Source organism: Anoplolepis gracilipes, chromosome 1, assembly GCF_047496725.1.
Source record: "Anoplolepis gracilipes chromosome 1, ASM4749672v1, whole genome shotgun sequence".
In the NCBI taxonomy this organism is placed as follows: domain Eukaryota; kingdom Metazoa; phylum Arthropoda; class Insecta; order Hymenoptera; family Formicidae; genus Anoplolepis; species Anoplolepis gracilipes.
In genome coordinates this window covers 10,763,967-10,787,145 of record NC_132970.1, presented here as the reverse complement: position 1 = coordinate 10,787,145, position 23,179 = coordinate 10,763,967, and the positions used below count along the sequence as shown (strand labels likewise).

Below are 23,179 nucleotides of genomic sequence, written 5' to 3'. Positions count from 1 at the left end.
GACAAGTATGAGGGCGGATTTTTTGCGCCAATAGTGGGATCGCTCAGTCATTAAGAGTGATTCCAAGGGACGGGCAGGATCGTTTAAGGGGAAAATGCGTGACTGTATCGTGTGTCGTCCCGTGTAAAGTATCCGGATATGCTCGGTTCCTCCTATAAATCAGCAACCTCCCGCGCGCTCCCGCTTTTCCTCGATGGCAGCAAGTACTTTCCGCGTGCCGGAAAAAAGGGAAAAGCACGCGATCGCTATTTAAAAGGCTGGTAGGTGGGCGGCTTTTTAACAGTAGTCGGGATATGTATAAAGGCGGCGAGCGCATGGAAGATAGAGAAGGGGAGAGAAAGAGAAAGAGAGAGAGGGCTTCGACTTCGCCGCTCCTCCGGCGGCCTCGGCATGGGGTTGCCATGCTATTTTCAGGCTCTGATGGCTCGATGCAGCTGTCGTGTTCTTCGGGTAAACCACCTCTCTTCTATTCCACGGCCATCCGCAAGACGCGACAAGGTAAGCTAAGAAGATCGGAATCCAGAATCTCGCGACGCGAGAGACTCACCATTGGTGAATTTTTCTTAAAGTCAGACGTTCGCCAATTTTGCTTCTCAGTAATCGAGACTGGCAGATGCAGGAAAGCATGTCTTTTACAAAATTTTGAAATTTTTTCTTGCAAAGAGAAAAACAGAGAGAGAGAGAGAAAGAATTTTACAAGGAGTGTAGCAGTTTTTTTTATTCCTTTCTGTATACGAAAGTCACGAGCAAAAAATTTTTTAAAACAAAATATAATTTTTACTAAATATCAGAATCTCGATATGATTTAAAAAATGAGTTTTCAATGTTATAAATACAGATGTTATATAACTTTATTTTTGTAGTAAATTTAATAAAGAATCTGTGCTATTTATTTATGTCATAAAGAGAAATTTGCACAATTTATATTGTAATGTAATTAAGTAATTGTATATCTATATCGAATGTTAGCTTCATGTAACTATTAAAGTTTTACGCCGTACAGAGAGAATCATAAATATTTATGGCAACGCAAATGTCATGAAATAATAACCAAAGTCTTACGATCTCCAAGAATTTTTGAAGAACTTTTCGCCTAGACTTTGCAATCGGAAGAATCTATAAAATTGTCAGATGCCGAGAATAGCAACAGGCGATGATGAGGACATGATGCTCTTCTACGAAAAGATGTGTCGGCGTGAAAGTGGGAATAAAAGTTCTCGTGGATCGTCTTCCGCGGAAGAGAGCTTCCACTGGAGAATGAGGGATGAAGACGAAGCTGAAGATAAGTCGCGAAGACTTGGCGGGACGCCAAACGACAGATTTTCAGCCGTCTACGTGTACTCTTTCAACTTTCCCGTCTGTGCTTTCCTTCGACTCCCCTATACATCCTCTAGGATCTAGGGTGCAATGACACCGGGCGGCGCAGCTTAATTCTCTATTCATGGTCCATGAATCATTATGCAAGAATACGTTTTATGCATCTCGATTATTCCTCAACATTGTCGTTATTTTTAGACGTAAGTACAAAGAGAAAACAATGTGCAATAATAGATGGATGTAAGAATAGAGAGTTGCAAAAAGGACGAGGAGGACAGGAAAAGAATGCAAGATAATTAACTGAAAAGAGACAAATTAAATAAGATTTAAAATAGACTGTTAATTGACTTGTAACTTTGTGTGTGGATTAATATAGATAAATATTTTGCATGTAAAGGTCTGAAATATTTGGACAAGACAAAAAAAATATAAAGAGTTGATACTTTCGATAAATCGAGGAAAAACATTAAAAAAATTTCAAGGAGTGCCCCTAATAGCAAAAAACGTCGACGGAACGACTCCTAATTTAGTTCTGGGTGCAAGAGGTTAACACTGGGTGGAGACGTCCGTGGAAGTGCCTCCCTTTAGGGGAGAACACCGTAAGACACGTTGGCTCGTGTTTGAAGCAATGTCCTCGAGGATAAAGGGAGACAGTTCCTTCCGGAGACAGCAATCACAGCCGCCTGTTTCATACCTCCTCGATCGAGTTCTATTCTTATAACATCATCGGTACGAATTCAGATACTTGCCTTTTTCTTCATATTATTGGAATATTCCTCATCGAGAGAAAACTATTCAAATGATCATTTATTTAATCATATTATTTAATCATGAAATTATGTGATTATTGACAAGATAAGATTAGAGTCAAAGTAGTGTAAAATTTTAATAGATTTATTAAAAATAAACAATTTTTTGACATTTTTATTCATATCGTTATGTACTATACTTAATCATTTCTTTTACGTTACAAATATTTTATATTAATATTTAATATTAATTAAATTAATTCAAATTGTATACACAACATAGATATTTTTTATAATCATTTGTAAAGATTGTATTTAATTGATCGCCAAGATTATATTATATTATTTTTTAATGAAAACTTTTAATAAATAATCTTTTATCTTGTCTTTTAGAGATAGATTACAATACTTTGATATAATTCAAAGGTGAAATCTTCTTTCGAGACACGATCACACCCTTTCTTTTTATTCGTGTATATTTATCTATTCATCTCTATCTAAATCCCTACCTCTTCGATGGAGATCGCAGACGCCCCGCTCTCAGCCAGTGTAGAATTTCGTCATGAAATTCGTAAATGAGCCCCCGTGACTCGCGCTTTTGAATGGAGACCGACAGGCCGATGGTTTTACGAAAGCTGCCACAGGATGCGGGTGCGCGGAATGGAGAAGGGGTGGCGACGCTCATTTTCGTTCGTTTCAGCGTTTTTTTCTGATTCCCTCTCCCTCAGTCTTGCGAAGATCGGAGAAGAGAAAAGGAAGAAATACCGCCAGCTGATCGCCGTCGACGCCGCCGCCGCCGCCGCCGCCGCGCTGTTTCTGAAAAGAAGGCCTCTCGCAAAATACGAGCACGTGCTCGTGTGTGTGAACCCTCCTTTTTCGGATTTGCATGCCTGCTTGCCACCTGCAAAGACGGCTCGTCTCGTGCAGTTTGACCCGGTCACAATTAATCCCGGATACTTCACTTTCTACGTCTTTCTTTGTCTCGGAATCACGTATATTTCAGAGCTTTACTTCCAAAATATTTATCTATATTAATCCACACACAAAGTTACAAGTCACTCAATTAACATTATTTTAAATCTATTTTAAATCTTGTTTAATTTGTCTCTTTTCAGCAAAAATTAGGCAAAAACGATAAGTTAATTATCTTGCATTCTTTTCCTGTCATCCTCGTTCTTTTCGCAACTCTCTAGTCTTACATCATCTATTAATAGATAGATATTAGTAGGATATTAATATTAATTACGGAAATATACAAAATATAGAGAAGGATCTAATTCGTATATAAAATCTATAATATATATGATTTAAGTATATTGATTAAATTTTTTAAATTACAATATTAAAAAAAAATTATACTGATAATCTCTCTGGCAGAATTATGGCAGAAATATCTTAACGATTTTAGAGATAATTACTCATCCAGAATGCTAGGAATGTTGATTGTTTCCGTTCTCGCTTAGAATTCTTGTGACAGAAAGTATGTCATTTTCACGACATTAATAAAAGGGGAGCTATTGAAACGAAGATCTTGTAAAAAAATTCTGCGAAATATGATTTTCCGAAATTAGAAGAGCAAGCTGTCTCTGCTTGGTCAAGGCTGTGCATTCGCGTGCCAGCGTCTTTATCCCCTTTCTTTCATCACCATTACCCAGGCGGTCTTTATGGAGGTGACAGGAAAAGGAAGTGAACTAGACAGTGAACAACTAAGGTCATGGTCTCGAATGATACAGTGACGAACAAGTACCGCATCATCATTAAATTGCTAACAAATAATTTGTAATATATGCATATGCTATAGAAAACAAATCATAATACAGCTTATTTTTATAGCCTATTATATACAGAGTTATGCAAAATGTTTAAACTCGTTTTAGACAATTTGTAATCAAATTGTATTTTATATGCTGGATATCTTAATGTATATATATTAATATACATTTTGTAGTGTATATTTTAATATAGATTCTGATATGTATTTTAGATATCTATGCATTTTACCTCTTAAATATTGGTTGTATTTATACGACACATGAAATAATAAATAGAATTTTATTCTCGAATTTTTTTAATAAATTATCTTTAGACTTTAAATTCTTATTTTATAATAACAGTATTATAGATACTTCTATGTAATATTGCATAAATTGTTTATAGTCCATAGGACGTCAATCAATTACATTTACTTTTTTTATATCTTAAATTCAGTTTCTCTTTGATCTTACATCAATCATCTTCGTCATTTATCGTGATAAAAAGAAAAAAATATTTTCATCGATGTATTAAATGTCTCCTCACGATTTTATTTCCGATTTTATCTATGATGTGTCGACGAGTGATCTTCATCGTTGGCGGAAATGCTTTTGTCTGAAAAGGTCTCCCCCGTGAGACGTTTGCCACTGGAAAAACGGCGAAAGGGCGGTTAAAGGGCCTTAAGAGGGTCGCAGATATACAGCCGAGTCACCGGTGGCAATAGGCACGCGACCGACACGCGCCCAGCCTCTCCATCTCTCTCCATCGTCTCATCTCCGTCTCGAGTTCCCTTTTCCATTGCCTTCCCTTTAACACGCGTGTATCTACAAGACGCATGCGACCCACGCGCACGAATATGGGCTCGGGCTTTACACCCACATGAATCTCGAAACATCGTAACAGTGCAGTATTACTTTATTGTTAGAGCAATTTAATTACATTTCTTTATAAAATTTAGTAGGAAAATCTTTCATACTCAAGACTAAGTTTTAGAAATTCAGAATTCTTTAACATTTTGTTTCATATAAAGAGATATATAATATAAACAAAACAAAAAAGATTTGAACAAATCAATAACATACCAGCATATATTTAAAGTAGAATTAAATTAAGTTGAAATAATTTAATTATTAAGTATTTTTTTTTAAATTCGCAAGAATAATTTAATAAATTATTGTTATTATATGATACATATATTTAAGAATACTTTATATCTTTGTAAAATTTAAAAATTAATTCTACATTGAATTATTAATCTCACAGTGATATGTAATTATATTTTATGATACGACACAAAAGAATTCGAAATTATTCGTATAAATATTGCGTCATGATGTGTTTCGTGTAGCAGTATAATATTAGACAAACGCTTAGGGGAGGTCGCATTTTTAGTGTGTGTTTGTTAATATCTTGCTGCTATAAGATCCACGGGAATATCGCGACGATGTGCGTACGCGTTTCGGATGCGTGTGCGTGCCCATTCAGGCACTCTCTTCTTTCTGGTGGCCCATTGAAGAATTCACTCGCGAGTCGGTGCGCTTGTTAAGCCGTTGTCTTAACACTTTGAGCCCCAAAGACACCGGATTTCTATCTTGCCACCGGCAATGTATGTTTTCCGAGATTCGTAAAATAAAATTCCAATTAAAAAAATATTAATAATTCTTTAATATTAGATTTGCACCACGTGTAAAGTAAACAACATTTTCCTCAAATAATCTGTTTTCATTAATATTATAGAGACAAATTTCTTAACTTATACAGAACTTTAATAGATTGAAGCTAGCAAAAAAGAATTATTAAGGTCGATGAAGTGATGGTCGAATATGTGATCTGTCGTAATGAGGAAAATCGGACATCTCTAAGTTTAGCTCGTATTTGTATGCAGATCAGGGACGGATTTGAGTTGCCAAGGCACCATAACATATAATCGAGATTTTTTTCAATAGACTTTTAAGAGAGAGAGAGAAAGAGAGAGAGAGAAAGAGAGAGAGAGAGAGAAAAGAGAGAGAAAAAAATAATATATAAAATACTTGTCAAGTAATAAATCTTTCATCTTGTTTTAATTCATATATCATTTTTGAAGTTTTCCAAAGAAAACATTAAGTTTTTCATTTTTGAATTCTTTTAAAGTATAAAACACTTCAAATCTCTCTACATTTTTAGTTTTTTCAATTTTTTAAATTCTTTATGCAAATGTTAATTTCTTAACTATTGGATTACATGTGCATAATTATTTATATATATTAAAATTTATTACAATATATATATCAATGTATTACTTAAATTAATATTGATATTATTTACATATTTATTAAATTAATATGAAAGCGCGAAATAAATGTTGTTTATCATTATTTTATGCTTGCAAAATAAAGTATTATATATATAATATTATGTATCGTATAGAAATTTCAATTTTTCCAGATTCCAAATATTTCATATATAAAAATATCTTAACATAGCATCAGTTTATATTAACTGTTAAATGATTTTTATCTTTCGGTATGACGTTAATCGGTCATTTGGCAAGCTTCTATAAGGAGTACCGATATTGCACAAGGACATTCCTTTACTACGATCTACAAATACTAATTTCGGACACACTCCACCAATTTATCTCTTTTCCATTGACGAAATACATAACGTAACAGGAAACGCAGCTCTCGTGAAGATTGTTAATTTCCAGATGTATTTACTTAGCATATCAGAGATCATCTTATATATCAAATCATCTTAAGATTTAACTTGAACGGTTGGGTAAAATTACTAAATAATATAGAAAAATAGGACAAAAAAATTTGAGCGACTTAAACATAAATAAATTAAAATACGTATAGTATATTTATTTTGAAGATGATTAATAAAGTTCTTATTTTCTATAATATGTCAAATTGTATGAAAAAAAAACAATTTAACTAATATATTTATGCAAATTATTTTATTTTTGTAATACCAAAAGAGTTGCAGGCTTCACTAATTTTACTTGTTTCTAATGTCATAAGTCAAAACATCTGACACAGGTGTGGCAAGTTCTTAATAGAAGTAGCAAATAGAGCGGACATGCACGACGCTGCTCGTGTATAAAATGTTATTAAAAATCTAATTAGCTGGAAGATATGTTAGCAGACTGACACTTTAGCTAGGAATCAAAATGTCGCAACTTCACACGGCTGCAACAAGTTTAGAGACAAATTTTGGCCAATTACCAACAATTAAATGATATATCTATAAATGACGACTACGATAGTGCAGCTTGGCATGACGAGTTGCACTTACATATGTAGCTCGATTTAACTATCGCCGTTATATTATGTTTGTGTCTACCTGTCGTCGACAGTGCGAAAATCCATGGATGCGACCGACTGACCGATGCCAATGATCAAAAAATAGGTACAAGCGCAACCTGTTCGAAATAGCCGAAGTGAAATCTCTATGGACACGTGGGTCTTTTAAATTGACGTAACGTTCGACTCTCAAATCTGTGGATCAATTATGATTATAATCTACGATTCATATAAAATAATGTAAATATTTTATATAATAAAATTAATATATTATTTTTTCAATTTCATTAAAGAATACACTTAATCAAAATTAATAAAAATGTATCTATTTACTTGAAGAAACGTGTACATGTTTCAATATTAATGTTAGGATTATCATAATAATTAATTTAATGTCTAATTAAATTTCTTTATTTTGCAGATCGAGAAGAGATCACTCGCAACCGCAAAGGTAGCTAAGCCCAAAAGAAAGAAGGAAATCTAATTATAGAAGTCGTTGTGCCGCGTGCTCAGCGGAGACGATGGAGGGTGTGAGTGCGGGTGCACGAATAAGAATCGGTTGTGCATTGGACGGTCATAAAATGCAGCCTGCATCCGCTCAACGCAGATGTACTGCGGAACGGGGTTCGTACCTCCTTCGAGGAGTAGTCCGCAAAGGATCTCCCGTTTCGGGGTTACGCGGCCTACCAAGATATACTTTGGGAGGACAATGAACTAGGAAAGATCCGCGAAACGTGATTAATCGAACCCCGTGAGTGAGATCTTGCTCGAACGTTTCGAATTAAAGTAAAATCTTTTCTTCACATTGCCTTACTTGCGCACAATGTTTGTTCAATACATTTTACTTATATTTAGATTGTAAATAATAAGGATGAAAAGAATGAAAAGAAAGCGAGGAAAAATTTTTTTATAGATAACATATAAAGATATAGTATCTTTTTGCGTGAATAATTAATTATACTTATTATTAATTTGTCTTCTCGTCAATATAAGATATAAGAGTATAATAAAATTATTTTAAAATAATGACTAAAATATGTTATAAATATATTGCTTGATATTTTTATAAATCAATTGTTTAATAAGGAAACAATAAGAGTAAGACCTATTAAAGTGATTAAGCATGTTATCTCAACATGCATAATGATACTCGGTACTTTATTGAGACGTTTTTTTTTTTCCAGAACGTTAAAGTAACGCGCTATCTTGTCGTATATGGAACGACTTCGTTCATTACGTCGTTCATTCATCCGGGAGCCATGTGTTTCATTACTAACCCGTGCGGTACTTCCTGTGTACCATGATAAAAAAAAGATTTTCAAGTTATACGCGCGATCCATATTTTACATATATCAGTATCGATGAGGCTCTTTGAACTTAATCTAATATATTTTATACATTTAAGATGATGAAAGAATCAAAATTAAATGATCACCTTTAGCGTTAAACATGGGTGTAAATTGAAAACACATGTAAAACCGTACATTTTTCTTATTTATGAATAAAAGGATAAAAAACAGAGAATACTTTTTGAAGAAACAATAGACGCTTTATTTTCTTCACAGATATTTTGCGCGAAGAGTAGATATTTCCTTTTCAACTTTGTTAATGTAAAATGCTTAGCTTTCGCTGATTGTTTCTGGAGTAAAGACCAACCGTGTCGACGAGTTCCAGCTGCTAGATCTCGCGCGTGATCAACTCGTGCCGGGCAAGCTGCGATTATTATTGTTTCCCTTTTTTTCTTCACTCTCTCTTTCTTTCTCTTTCTCTCGAAGTAGCCGAGTGCATGCCCATGACGTGGCCATGTAAGGGCTAGGCGGGGGTGCCACGTCGCGGGGCCGCTAATTTTAGATCGACTCCCGTACTTCCAGGAGTCGACTCGGCGAATCGGCAGCTGGTGATTCGACGAGCTGCCCCCGCTGCTGTTGCTGATGCCGTCTCGCGTGCGCACGTGAGTCCGGTACAATCGGGCAACATTCGCCGGTCATCCCTCTTCTCACTTCCCTTGTCTTGGAAAAGGTCGATGTTTTCCCTGGACCAGACCCTCACGGCTTCTCTGGCTTCAAAATGCCAGATTGATCATGAAAAACTTCTCATTACATGTTACAATTCGTTCGTTAAAAGAAGTCGTGCCAAACTAACTCCTGCGTAAATTTTAATTATTTATTTGTCACAAACTTGCAAACATAAATAATAATAGCATATACATATATGTAATATATAAGATACTATTAAAAATAATATTTAATAATATAAAAGAATATTTTTAATTATAAAAAGAATATCTTTTGTTTTTAGTGTGACTAGTTACAAGAGTTAATTGAGTTCCTGACTGATGCAGCTCTCGCACAAAACGGAACACGATGTCAGAACGAGAAGAAACGGAAACAGAGCGGAGAAGACTCGTCACGTAGAAAGAACACCGCGAGTAAAAATGCATCCTTTCGTTTCCAATGTGAAAAAGGGAAATGAGCGGACGCGCGTCCCTTTGAGCGCGAGAGCTGAAGCGGCAGGGGGTAAACTGAAAGATCTGGCAGCGGCTGGTGCAGCGGATGTTTGAAGCTGATGAAGAAAACGAGGCGGTGGTTCCTGTTGCGGCTTCCCTCTTGTCGTCGCTGCCTCTCGGTTCCCTCGCGAGGCCCTCCTTCTCCTCCTCCCGGTCAACGGTACCACACCGCGTAGGAAGCACATTTCGGCGGATGTGATGTTTAGGACAGAGAGAACCACCCTGACAAAAAGCCCAGCGCCCTGTATAAATAGGCAGTGGTTGTTGCCACCGCGGCCTAAAACGATATCGTGCGCTTTGACCTATATAGTCGGATTTGATTGTTTGTGAAGCGAGAAATGGACAGCCGCTTTTTTTTACAAAAACGTGTCTTCTCTTCCACATATTGGTGAAAGGAAAAAGATGTGTTTTAACCTTTAGTTATAAATACACGTTTAATAATTAGAGTTTAATTATTACTTGCATAGAGTAGCCCGTAACGTCAAATAAAAGTTATTAAAAATTAATAATCCTGTATAGCTTGAAAAAAACGACTTTTGCTAGAAAAATTGTTAGATATTGTTGATTCTTTCACCGGAAGAAGATTTGTATTTTATTTTTTATCCAGAAATTCTTTGAATTTCAGATGCCTGAAAAGGAAGAATTAAGTCGAAACTGTTAAAAGTGTATTCATAAGTTTTTTATCTGTCTAAGATGCGTGGGTTATCATATCTTTGGGCTCCTGTTACGTCAAATAAAAGTTATTAAAAATTAATAATCCTATAAAAGCACATAATATTATTTAATATTTAAGATATATTCAAGGTATATTTTTAGAAGATATAATATAAGATAAGAATACCTTAGAAAAATCATTAGATATTGTTGATTCTCTCACCGGAAAAAAATTTATATTTTATTTTTTATCTGGAAATTTTTTGAATTTTAGATGCTCGAAAAGGAAGAATTAAGTCGAAACTGTTAAAAGTGTATTCATGAGTTTTTTTATCTGTCTAATTATGAGATAATTGAATTACTAAAAACATATTCACGAAGACGCAAGTGAAATATGGAAAGCGGCTTTATTATGTATCAGTTCGATCATTTTTTATCGTCATAGATAAGTATATCATTGTGAGATAAACCGCTCGATTAATAACAATTGAAAGGAAGACTACTTTCTTCAAATTATATTCAGGATGTTCTTTTTGGTCCTCTTGGTATGTATTATGTCTTTCTGTTTTACTAATATTTCACAATAACGCTCGTATAAATTATTGATAAAGTACAACGCACATCGATATGATATTTTTAATCTGATAAAATAATAATTATCAGCATATATAATACAATATATAATTCTATTTTTGTATGTTATCGGGTAAATAAAATGGATAAAACTGCAATTCTTTTGTTGAATCGCAGTTATCAATTAAAACGATCAATATAAGTATGCCATAAAAACAGAAACATATAGGTATTCTACAAGTACGCGTTTTTTCTTAAACAAAGTAAATCTTTACCGCTCGAAAAATAGATCAAAATGCAAATTCTTCAGGACGCACATTGTTCCGGTCGAACACTAGCTACTATTTTGATCGCGTGGGTAACGACAGCAATGGTAGCTTCGATATTATTGCAATGGGAATACATGTGGATTGTTTTGGTGATACTAATGTTGCTCTTCTTATTGATCTGCGGATACACCGTCTGCAACGTGAAGAGGACTCACGCGAGAATTTTAATCGAGCAACAAAGAAGAGCAGCGATTCGGACTGTTTCGGGTATTATGGCCGCTAATCGCAGAGAGGTATTTTTTGTGATTTATGTCGAATTAATTATTTTTCGATATATGCAGGATGTTCTGTGAGAAGTTGTTGAAGCTAAATAGCTGTTTTTTTTTTAATTCACATATAGAGAGCTGTTATTTTTAAATTCACATATAGAGAGCAAAAAAACAAATATCTTTTGATAGAGGATATATTTGACAGTTTTATTTATATAAAAACTAAAGCTAATCGGAAATATTCTTATCATTTAATAAACATTTATAGAAGATGTCAAATATCGATAATTTTTAATGGCGTATATTTTTAAGCAACAAAACAAATATCTTTTAATAAGACATTTTAGGCAATTATATTTACATATGAACATATGATGATCGGAGATATTTTTATCATTTAATAATCGTTTATAAAAACGACAATCTTAATTATATATATTTAAAGTGCGCACTGTCAAAATTAAAACAGAACTCAAATCTTTTTATACAAAACTATAAAAAACTTTATCTAACATCTTTTTTGAGATGGCATCGCGTTGTTTGGAACTGTTTAAAAATATATATCATTAAAAATTATCGATACTTGACATCTTTTATAAATGTTTATTAAATGATAAGAATATTTCCGATTATCTTTAATTTTTATATAAATAAAACCGTCAAATTTGCATTGAAAAATAACATTTTTATTAATTAATTAATTTTAGCAACTTCCTATGAGACATTTTGTATATCCTGTAAGTTATATGCTCACCTTACAAACGTGCAAAATTTCTAATAAGTTCCTAAAATTCTAATAAGTCTCTATCATCTTTATGTTATTTATCCTTTATAGATGGAATCATCAACGTATTCGACTCACCATACAGATTTACCGCCTTCCTACGCGTCCGTGATAACTACGCAAACAACAACATCCTTTCGAGCATCCGGTGAAGACAAATATAAAGATCCCCCACCATATTCGATCGTAATCGCTTCTTTAAATAATAGGCAAGACCGAAATGCAGAAATTTCAAGCGAATCGAAGATGTTACCTTTCAAATTTACAACGAGTAACGCTGCTGATGTAGCTGCCACCACTTCCACTTCCACATCAGTTACGTGCCCACACGAAAGATGAGAGTACGCATTGAATGTATACAAAAGAGATGAACAATTTAGAACAGGAAAATGACAAATTATCTGTAATAAGCATGTGATATTACATTTTCCTTGGAAGATTTATGTACAAGTATTATTATGTGCATTGTTATGTAATAAAATAGTTAATATAAGTGAATTTGTTAAATATCAACAGATAATCAGTCGTTTTATTTAATTAAAAATTACAAAAATGCATATTCTTAGTTGAAATGATCCTCATCTTTTCTCTGAATTTGAATTAATATATTAATATATATAATATATACGATATTATTGTGTGCATATTTATGTATTGCATTATAAATGTTATACTATGAATGCATACATGATAGCGAATGGTTATAAAAAATATTATGAGTGAGTAAGCATCAAACTATAAAAAAAAGTTTTTTTTCTTAATTTTTTCTAAATTATTCACAAAATTGTAATTTAGATTAGATATCTAATAGTAACTTCAAGAAAAAATAATCGACATCTATTTCGCTAAAGCGAATCCTATTAGATTTAGCGAAATAGATGTCGATTGTTTTTTCTTCAAGTTACTATTAGATATCTAACCTAAATAACAATTTTGTGAATAATTTAGAAAAAATTAAGAAAAGAAACTTTTTTTTATAGTTTGATGCTTACTCACTCATAATATTTTTCAGGTCAAATTCGGTGTAGATACGTTTGAAAAATACATCGCCGAACAGCCAGTAAAATTCATCAACTCCATAGAAAACGTTCATGCATATCTTGGTGCCGTTGAGTTGTATATGCTGCGAAGAATTAAGACTAATATAGTAAATTTCCTGTTTTTAAATAATTTAATTGTAATTACTTAAATACAGAAAGTTGCACTGTAGATTATAAATTATAATAAATCTATTCTTAAGTATTTTAAGCCGAATTACGATCCATGATACTTACCTGAATAATATAATCCTCACTAGTAAGATTGAACTTTTTACCACCTATAATAAAACCAATTGGAGGCATAGTTGAAATTGCAATCCACTTATGAACAAAAGATAATATCAAATTAGTAATTTAACAAATATCAATTTTTATATTTCAATAACATTTTTTTCTATAGATTGTAGTATTGTGTAAAGAATGATTGTTGTTTACTTACTATTGTATTTGTAGGATCCTCATTATAAGCGCCAATTAATTTGTTAATGTATGAAATAATCTGTGCTGGTCCAGCTATTACCGATATACCTGTATGAACGCTACCTTAACACCCATTCACGCACAAGTTATTGTCACTGTCATTATCTATTATGATTCTATAGAGCGATAATGTTAATAATTTGTTAAAACATAATCTTAACCTGATATTAGCGTAATTTAAAAAATAACATATTCATCTATTTCAAAATATCCTCTTGTAATAACAGGAACATAAGTAAACTCGCCATCGTAATGAGCAGGATCGGAATCACCCAATATCAACTTGCCACTCATTTTGTCCAAAAATGTGCTTCTGCATATGTTGTATTATAATTTACATATACATACATATATATGATTGCACATATATTTATATAAATTAAAAACACTTTAACCAAATGTGCAGTACAGAGATATAAAGAAGAAATACATACATATTATAATAAATGCTAAAACTGTATGATGATATTAGCCTGTTGGATTATATTGTAGAAAGCAGGGAAAATAGGTGTTATTTTGATTTCACAATGTTTATTGGCTATTATGGAATAGCCGAGGCCCAATACACCATCATAATACCTAGGAATGAACATATCTGGCCTCCTTTCAAACATTTTCCAAAATGTTTGATTTTCACCAGTGGGATTAACAGTCTATAAAGATATTGATATTAATAAAATATTATTGCGTATAAAAATAAAAATATAAAAATATTTGCAAAATGTTTGCATATAGTTATATACTATCCGATGCGCAATGTACAAATATATGTTTAAGGAAAGACAATAAATCAGTAAAATTTATTTAAAATCTCATTTTTGTTAAGTATCACAACAAAAACGAACTCAGAACTTTCGATTTCTTTTTCGTCAAAAAATACGCTAGTAGTTAGTCATGAAACTATTATTCTGTATATTAATTGTATGCTACTTACAACAAGTTCTCATATCTCTAAAAGAGTTGCAGTATGAATTTGTTATCCAAAGATCTTCAGAGCCACTATCAAATACTATGCGAAAATTTTGCGGCGGAATTCCTATACTAATATAACCATGGTATTGTGTCTTTTCATAATCGAATAAAGATACCCTATAAGAAACTAATCGTTCGTTTACAAAGTCTCTGAAATATATTTTCATATGTCGACTGTTACTGTCCTTATACAATGAAATCCTTAAAATAATATAAAGAATATTTTACTAAATGCATATAAACATGTGTGCGAATAAACGTTATATATACAATGCATGCACACATACACATAAATTGTGCGCGTGTGTATATCCATATGTACATGCGAAAATATATATTTACTTATATTTTTACTGCTGATTAGAAAAAAATAACTTAGAAGAAAACTATACTTTAACTGTTTCTGAAATCGACATTATTTTGTATTTGCAATATAAATACAAAAAAATACATTTAAACATAATTATTTTATATAAATTATAAAATATATATAATAATTATGTAATATATTTATTTATATAATTATTTTAGGAATTTTGATTACATAAGTTAGTTAAATTTTAATTAAATTTTTTTATTAACTCTCTCTTTTTTCTTTCTTTCTTTTTCTCTAAATCAAATATATATGCATATATAATCTTTTTGAAATATATAATTTACGTATTACATATATTATTTAATTTAGAGCTTACAGTTTTAAAAAGAATCATTTTATAGCTTAAGAAACCTTAACTTTTCATTACAGACAACACTACAATCTTATTCAAAGAAATAACTCAAAATAAAATAACTATATATAATTATATATAATATATGTAATGTATAATTTACTGCTAAAAGTAAGATGTATACAGAGAGCATGAAGTAAATAGGTAACGCGAAGCAACTCACTGATATTTCTAGTTCCGCTTATGCGACAAAATATTTACAGTTATATGTTTACAATTAGATGTTTTGACCTTATATAGTGATATTTTGATTAACCGTTGTCATTTAAATATGTGCTTGCATCTAATCTGATTGTGAGTCTAAATAGAAAGTTGAATGCGATTACGAGAAAAAGGACAATTTTTATAATTACGATATTTATCATGACACTGAAAATATTTTCTCATATATTTTCTTTAAATTTGATGCTACAGTTTTGCAATTAAAGTTTTAATAACAATCAAATAAAATTTCTTTACAAAAATATTTTTGTTTCGTGGTCATTAAGTATATAACTCGGGATAAACAGCAATACACATATATATTGTTGTAATAAATAATATTATATATGTAAAAGGATAGTGTAATATATTTTAACAAACAACGGAAAAAATATGAAAATGACAAAATAAACCGAATATTTCTGTCCCTATCCACACTCTTCTCAGTGATAAATTTATAAATCACAGAATGTCATGAAGATAAATAAAAAAATACATAAAGAAAATTTATTTAAAATACATTTTGTACTGACCTGAAAAATTGCCCGGCGATCAGCACAAAGAACGCTGCAATCGCCAAGATAAAAAAGCGAAACATGTCCGAATTTTCATGCGACTGAATCGTTAAAAATTTCAAATAATGATTTACTTTCTATGCCTTTCTATACCTTGTGATCAAATAGAAAAATAAGCGTATTGTTCAAGCGTTCTTACTAATACAGTATCGTTATTCGATAGCGGTTTATATATGATAGCAAGCGTCGATAAATTAAGTGGAGTTAGCGCAAGGAGGGATTGATAACAAAAGCGCGATTTTAGTTAATATTAAATATGATAAGTTTCTATCGATCAATCTAACGTACATATATCATGTTTTGTACTCTTATTAATTATTATAATGTTTATTTAAATACATAAAACATTAATGTAATTAATAAAAATAGTGTTCAAGAATTATAATATTTATACAAATTTATTTTTTAAATTTTATGTGTGTTTGTCTATGTGTCATTATTTTTTATATTATACGTATATAAATAGTGGCACACCATTGTTTCTTCATTTTTTTACAACATATGTTTTTAATTTTTGATGCAATCTCAAAACAGTCGGTATTATTATTATCAATCCTCTACTATTTCTGAGCCCACCAAGCTTATTTGGTAGTTATGTAAATTTATTCCAGTGCCAGCGATCTTTAAGCCGTAATAATTTTTATACAAATAAAAGAATTTTTATATAAATTAAAAATAATTTAATAATATATTTAATAGTATTAATACCAATCGTCTTAAAATTATCGAACATTTTTTTAAGGGTAGATCTTTTGTCCAATTTAGGAACAATTTTTCCTTAGAGGAAAATGTTGAGACATCAATAACTTTTGAGTAATAAACGATTGAAAAAGTGTGTTCTGTAAACTGTGTGGACGTAAAAGATTAACACAAATTACATTTTTTAGTTAATTTTAAATGAAGTTTACTTTAATAATGGAATCACATTAATTTTTTTATATAAATCGATTTCTGGCAATATTTTGCCTAAAAAGTTATAAGGGTATGATAGCTAAAAAATAAATAATAGTATTTACGAGATATTTTATAGTTTATGTAAAATTTAGGTAAAATTAAAATATAAAATATCTCATATATATATATATATATATATATATATATATATATATATATTATATAATATCAAGTATAAAAAAAGAGAAGAGATGAAGATTCTAACAATAAGATGCGTGGGTTATCATATCTTTGGGCTCCTGCTGAGGCATCTCCTGAGACCTGAGACCTCCCGGCGTCCTACATATGCACAAGCAAGGGCCCTCCTCTTTGGTTTTCAAATTGTTTCATTCGTTCATCGGTCTATTATCCAAAGAATGCGTGAAAGAAGTCAGAATCGGACTCAAAGACCAACGCAAGGTTCACACCTCCTCGACATCCTGTGCAAGATTGTAAATAGATTTTTCTTGTGGTCGGCTTCGTGTGTAGCATATTAACACGATGGGAGAGAATGGGATCACCAACCACTTACTGATAACCACATGTCATTTTAATCCCGACAATGTAAAGTCCGATATATAAAGGGGATAGCATCTTATAAAAAAAATTTATATATAAATAATAACACTTTCTTATATATAAGACATTTTATATAATTTTGGAGATTTCCATAATTATTTTATAAACTACAGCGCGATGTGCAACTTTCTTTTTCCAAATGTTCAAATGTAAAAAAAAAAGCAGCGTTAACACAAAAATCACAAATGTACAATCGAACACAGTACATAGTCTCTTATGGGGATATCACCTGCTCTTATTGTTTAACCGTATGGAATGAGTCGAGAAAAAGAGAGGGAGAGAGACGTCCGGTGCTGGACCAGATTGCGACACGCAACGGCGCGTGCCCGATTCGCAGAAATCCGACACTCTTACTTTTATGACATTTTGCACGATGCAAAAGGGCTTACAAATCTCTTCAGAAAAGTTGCACCCGTCCTACGGTGCGACATACGTGACTGGAGGTATATTATGTTTGCATACATGACATTTTATTGAATAATTAAATTGTATCTTTTTTTAGAAAAAAATGTGCATATTATTTTTTACATAATTTTTTTTTTTTTTTTTTTTTTTTTTTTGAGAAACATAATTTTTCTTTACATATGAGATTGCAAATGAATAAGTTTTTAATTAAATTTTTTTAATTCCAGGAATACGAAAAGGTAATAAAAGAGTTATTATTAATCATAGATAAAAATTATGTTACTTTTAAAATTTTTTATAATTCTATAACTCTTTAAGAAAATAAATATATAAATATATAAAATATTATATATAATGTATAATTGAATAGAAATATTAATTTCAAATATTAAATAGTTATAAAAAAAAGAAATCTTAAAATGTGAAAGTTTTAAACAACATGGTCTTCATATCGAGAATATCGTAGAGCCATTTCGGTCTAAAAACTACATCCAACCGATGCACAAATTGATGCCCTTCAAAGACATATGTAACCTGTTAAAAAGTTATTTATGTTTTCAAAAATGCGTGTTTTATATCATTTAAAACACACCTATCTGTACTAAAAACTGTTTAACATTCTATAAGTACTTCAGATATTTAAAACATTATGATACATTTCTCACAACCTCTTAAATATTTATATTAAATTGTGTTATATTCAAACTCTGTAATAGAGTATATATTAATTAAAATGTAATATATTATTCGATATTCACCTTCTCGACCGATGCTTTTATATAAAATGAGGAAGAAAAAAGGGAAAAAGTTGAAAATATACATAAACTAACGTCGACTGGAAAGTGCGACGGCTGCACGCGACTTGCCGCGATACAGAAGAACACGCTGACAGTTACATATGGCTCTGGGTACGCCGGTGTAGGTATGCTCCAAAGAACGTGATACAAATAAAATTCGGCGGTCCCTTCTCTGTTGAGACCGATAAAGTTTACATGAAACATCCAGTTTCGTAAAGCCTGCAAAAGACATTAATAAAATGATTTGTTTTCTTTTTATTTTCGTGACAATCAATCTTCGTTTTAAATTGCACCGGTAATTGGTTCCATCTAAGCATCTCTTCTTTCACACATCGTAGACCGTTTCGCACGTTGATTTTTCCACACGTGGGCCATTTTGTTCCAGAGTAATTGAACGAGGATTGATAATCCTGAGTGTATTAAATCAATAGAAATATTAAATTTATAGCTGTTGTGTGTGTGTGTGTGTGTGTAATGTAAATTGTTATAATATTAAATTAAATATTATATATAAACTCAATTCCATAATATATTTGATAATGATAATAAATAATGTTTTATTAACATTTATCTTATCCGATCTATTTTTTGTGAGCCAATATTGCACAATAATTCGGGTATTATTATTATATGTATGTAGAAGATATGTACGAGAGATATCGTTCCAATGATAAAAACATATAGAAATTATATATAAAATTATATATATACGCTATAATTGACACACACATAAAGGTTAACGAACCATAATAGCAGCAATTTTTATTGCGACAGTAATAGCGGAATCGATAAATCTTCTCACAAAACGTGTCACATCTTGACAAGATTCGAACTGATGTTCTTTCGCAGACCATATATTATATACCGATCGCTTCTTATGCATAATCATTTTGATTAAATATTTTGTAGGGTAATGACTCTCAAAATATCTTCGAGATTTTTTTTCGATAATTTATTTTGCCGAATTTGTTATACGTATATATTTTGTTACCAATATATATATGTGTATATATATATATATAAATGATAACATATTATGTATATATATATATATATATATATTCCTGGGAAAAAAAGTTGACCATATATGGATTTTGTCAATATCTGATCATGTCTTACCAAGTACAGTCATATATGATATTATATGATAATTAAATAAAATTATATGATATCATATATGATTTTATTTAATTATCATATTATTATATATAACTATATTTGGCAAGATATGTTCAGATATTGACAAAATCCATATATGGCCAATTTTATATGGACTTTTTTTTCCCCGGGTTGATAACAATTTGTTACATCGCGTTAAAAAAAAGAGCTCGTTTTTACGTAGATTTCATGCACTCGCCATAATTATATAAGAAAATTTATCATAATATACATACATTTACCTACAATCGTATACAAGATACCTAAACACATACATATGTACGATAGTTAAATATGTATAAGATATGCCGACTTTAATCCAAACGAACGATTCGTAATACTATATTATTAAAGCTCATATTAACAGTCGGTTTTAGAGTGATTAGAGTGGTCATGTTGATTGCGCGCAGCTTTCGTAGACGCTTCCAATCCTGTCACAGCCGCTAGCACTTCAAATAGGCTTTCCATCAGTCTGCCAAATATTTCTGACATCTCGTCATCTTTCCTCGTCACTACGAATATGTCTAAAACATTTATATGAAAAATATGCAAGTCAACATTTATTTCGCTTATTTTTATATTCAAAAGTGCAGGTTATGTAAATATCTAAAAAGTTGTCAGCAAGTATATATTGGTTGCGTTCCAACGTTCGCTGTACATGACGTAAACTATAAATTTTCAGAACTGGCAATGAATATCAAAATACCACCATCATATATTATGCATTCAAAGCTCCTTCACAAGCTGCATTCGCGGGAGATAAGTTTTGCGATTATGGTAAACCTTAAATATGGAATTTTTTTATAAAAATCAGGCTTCTCTCCATTGAGGATTAATTTTCATCAAGAATTCACAAAGATAATAGAATAGAAATTTAACTGAAAATTGAAATTTTGACCGTGAATACGAATTTTTTGATTACAAGTAAAAAGAGTGATTATTCCACGATTACTGAAAGTACCACAAATACAGAAAAACTGCGATTAATGAAACCGCGAATAAGGAGCTTTAACTGTACTACTTTAATCTTTTTCCATTAAAATTATGTTACATATTTTCCTTATTGTCATCTTTCTTGTTCAAATAATATAAAAATATGTAACGCAATTATAAACTCACCCGATCTATCCTGACCTATGTATTTGCAGTACATATTAACGGCAGTTGTTACATCGTCGTCATCATGAAAAGGATCTCCGGGCCATTGTGCCCTATGCAGTCTTACAGCTTCGAGTGCTGGGCACCATCGTGCATTTCTCAAAAGTTCGGCCACTCTGGCGACTTCTTCTACAGCTCCGGTACCCGGCAATGGACTAGGACTGGGTGTCGGAGTAGGTGTTCCTCGTTCGCTCTCGGTGCTTTCTTCGAGCGCTCTACTTAAAGCTATTTTCATATTGGCGATTTCGATGGACAGATCTTGGAGAGGAATCTGTACGTTCCTAGCAGCAACCATTAATGCTCCTAGCATTTTGTTTGACGCTTCGATTAACAACAGAAGCTGAAAATGTAACTTATAAAGCGCTCTGCCGAGATCCAACAACATCTCTTCAACGCCCGCTTCTGTGGTATGACTATCGCCTAACGCCTGAAGCTTAGCAGTTGCTTTAGCTGCCTCTAAACACTGAAAAAAAAGAATAAAAAAAACAAATGTGATTATTTGTTTTAAATAATGTTTGCAAAGTATGAAATGTGAAATTTACTTCTGTGGCATGGTCCTTCCTATCGAGAAATGTCTCCAGATGTTCTTGCACTTCCAACATTCCAAAACGCAACGTCTCGTTTAGTCGTTGATTCGCGAATATAGTCACTGAGAACCACACCAAAGGTGGTTCAGCTTTTGAACTCAATAACTCGGCATGACTAGATAAATGGCAACCCAAATGAGACGAAGCCGGGCTGCCGTTGCAAAGTAAAGCACTCGCTTCGCGCGTTAGACCAACGGATTTACTGCTCACATCCTAATGAAACATACTTTCATAATAATTTTCCACAAGAAAAATGAAAACAACTAAAGATTATTTTGTAAAAGTTTAGTAAAAAAATTTATCAATATTAATTTTTATAACACTTTTTTACGTTTCTTATAGTTTTCTCATAGTCTTTTTCGTACTATTCTCACTATTCTCATATTCGTTTTTCTTTTACTTACTCTCAAGATCTTGCTCAACAATTGAAAGAAACTCAAAGTATTATATGGAGCTTGAGTAATAAGACTTTGAATTTGCTGTCTCCAGATCTCTTCAGCGTCGTCTCGTACCACCTGTCGAAATGGCATCAATGCGGACAGATTGGGTGACGCGTTGCAAGGTGTTACATCACCAAGATCTCCCGCGCTCGAGCCACTATAGGTGAAAAATTCAAGTGAATCGATTAATATACACGTTTCCAAAAATTTTCACACAGAAACTTACGATGTGTCAGACCTTGTGGATGAATCATGACGTGTACGACTAGGTATCAATGAGAGAGAAGATGGCGGGAACATTCCCGGGATGCTGTTTGCCTCCTGGCCCGTTCCGGAAACGCCTCCTGGTACTTCGTCCAAGGGTGATTCTGATCCGGCTTCATCGTCCGATGATTCTTCGGCCACACCACGCTATATAAAATTTTACAAGTAAGAAAAATTTCAAAAAGAAAAATAGAATTCACGTTACAAGCAAAAATTATTATTATTTAGTTTTATATGTACCCGTGTTGTATGTTTGCTGGATGATAGTGTCTTTTCACTTAAACTTTCCTCGAACTGTCGTAAACTGGGTTCTCGTTCTTCTCCCTCACTAAGAGGGCGACGTCGAACTCCCCAGTTGAAGTTATCTGTACTCTCACCCTGTAAAGTGTCATAAGAAACGATTGAAATAATATTCTTTATATATTCTCAAAAATTGCAATACAGTATGAAGACTTACTTCAACGCTTTCGCTTTCATATTCAAGGAAGTCAAAGTCCTTAAATACGCCAAATTGCTCGTCGTCTCGTCTAGATCCTCCGCTCAAATCATTATTCGCACCAGAAACTTCTTCTGTTGATGAAGCCATGGATGATTGTCTTTCCATCAAATCCGAACTTTGACTGAATATAACCTAAATTAAAAATATTATTGATAACACATGAAACATATATATATATATATAAGAAAATAAATTGAAGAGATTAG

The 23,179-nt window shown here is 32.1% G+C and overlaps 2 protein-coding genes and 2 long non-coding RNA genes across 6 annotated transcripts in view; 1 reads left to right on the top strand and 3 right to left on the bottom strand.

Moving 5' to 3' along the window:
• The first annotated feature begins 10,620 nt into the window (after positions 1-10,620).
• Positions 10,621-13,227, top strand: LOC140670046 (uncharacterized). Its single transcript, XM_072900450.1, has 4 exons — positions 10,621-10,807; positions 11,146-11,397; positions 12,209-12,498; positions 13,170-13,227. Exons 1-3 carry the CDS (start codon positions 10,787-10,789, stop codon positions 12,494-12,496), a joined length of 561 nt encoding a protein of 186 aa, XP_072756551.1. The 5' UTR covers positions 10,621-10,786; the 3' UTR covers positions 12,497-12,498; positions 13,170-13,227.
• Positions 13,228-13,249: 22 nt separating this feature from the next.
• On the bottom strand, positions 13,250-13,808 carry LOC140670571 (uncharacterized). Its single transcript, XR_012047589.1, has 3 exons — positions 13,637-13,808; positions 13,432-13,518; positions 13,250-13,280 (listed from the first exon to the last, which is right to left on the bottom strand). It is a non-coding gene; the product is annotated as an uncharacterized lncRNA (long non-coding RNA).
• Positions 13,809-14,117: 309 nt separating this feature from the next.
• On the bottom strand, positions 14,118-16,340 carry LOC140670576 (uncharacterized). The gene is made up of 3 exons (XR_012047590.1): positions 16,112-16,340; positions 14,612-14,766; positions 14,118-14,330 (listed from the first exon to the last, which is right to left on the bottom strand). It is a non-coding gene; the product is annotated as an uncharacterized lncRNA (long non-coding RNA).
• A 3,725-nt stretch (positions 16,341-20,065) lies between these two features.
• The window catches only part of Fry (microtubule binding protein furry), a 31,591-nt gene continuing 28,477 nt past the window's right edge, over positions 20,066-23,179 (bottom strand). The window contains exons 37-43 of one of the 3 annotated variants that reach the window (XM_072903178.1): positions 22,932-23,105; positions 22,715-22,852; positions 22,437-22,621; positions 22,175-22,367; positions 21,726-21,983; positions 21,145-21,646; positions 20,066-20,549 (exon numbers count right to left, since the gene is read on the bottom strand). In XM_072903178.1, the coding sequence (XP_072759279.1) occupies positions 20,386-20,549; positions 21,145-21,646; positions 21,726-21,983; positions 22,175-22,367; positions 22,437-22,621; positions 22,715-22,852; positions 22,932-23,105 (1,614 nt within the window). In that variant the 3' untranslated portion in view covers positions 20,066-20,385. The remainder of the gene's footprint in view (positions 20,550-21,144; positions 21,647-21,725; positions 21,984-22,174; positions 22,368-22,436; positions 22,622-22,714; positions 22,853-22,931; positions 23,106-23,179) is intronic. The other 2 variants (XM_072903188.1, XM_072903198.1) reach the window with 2 other exon arrangements.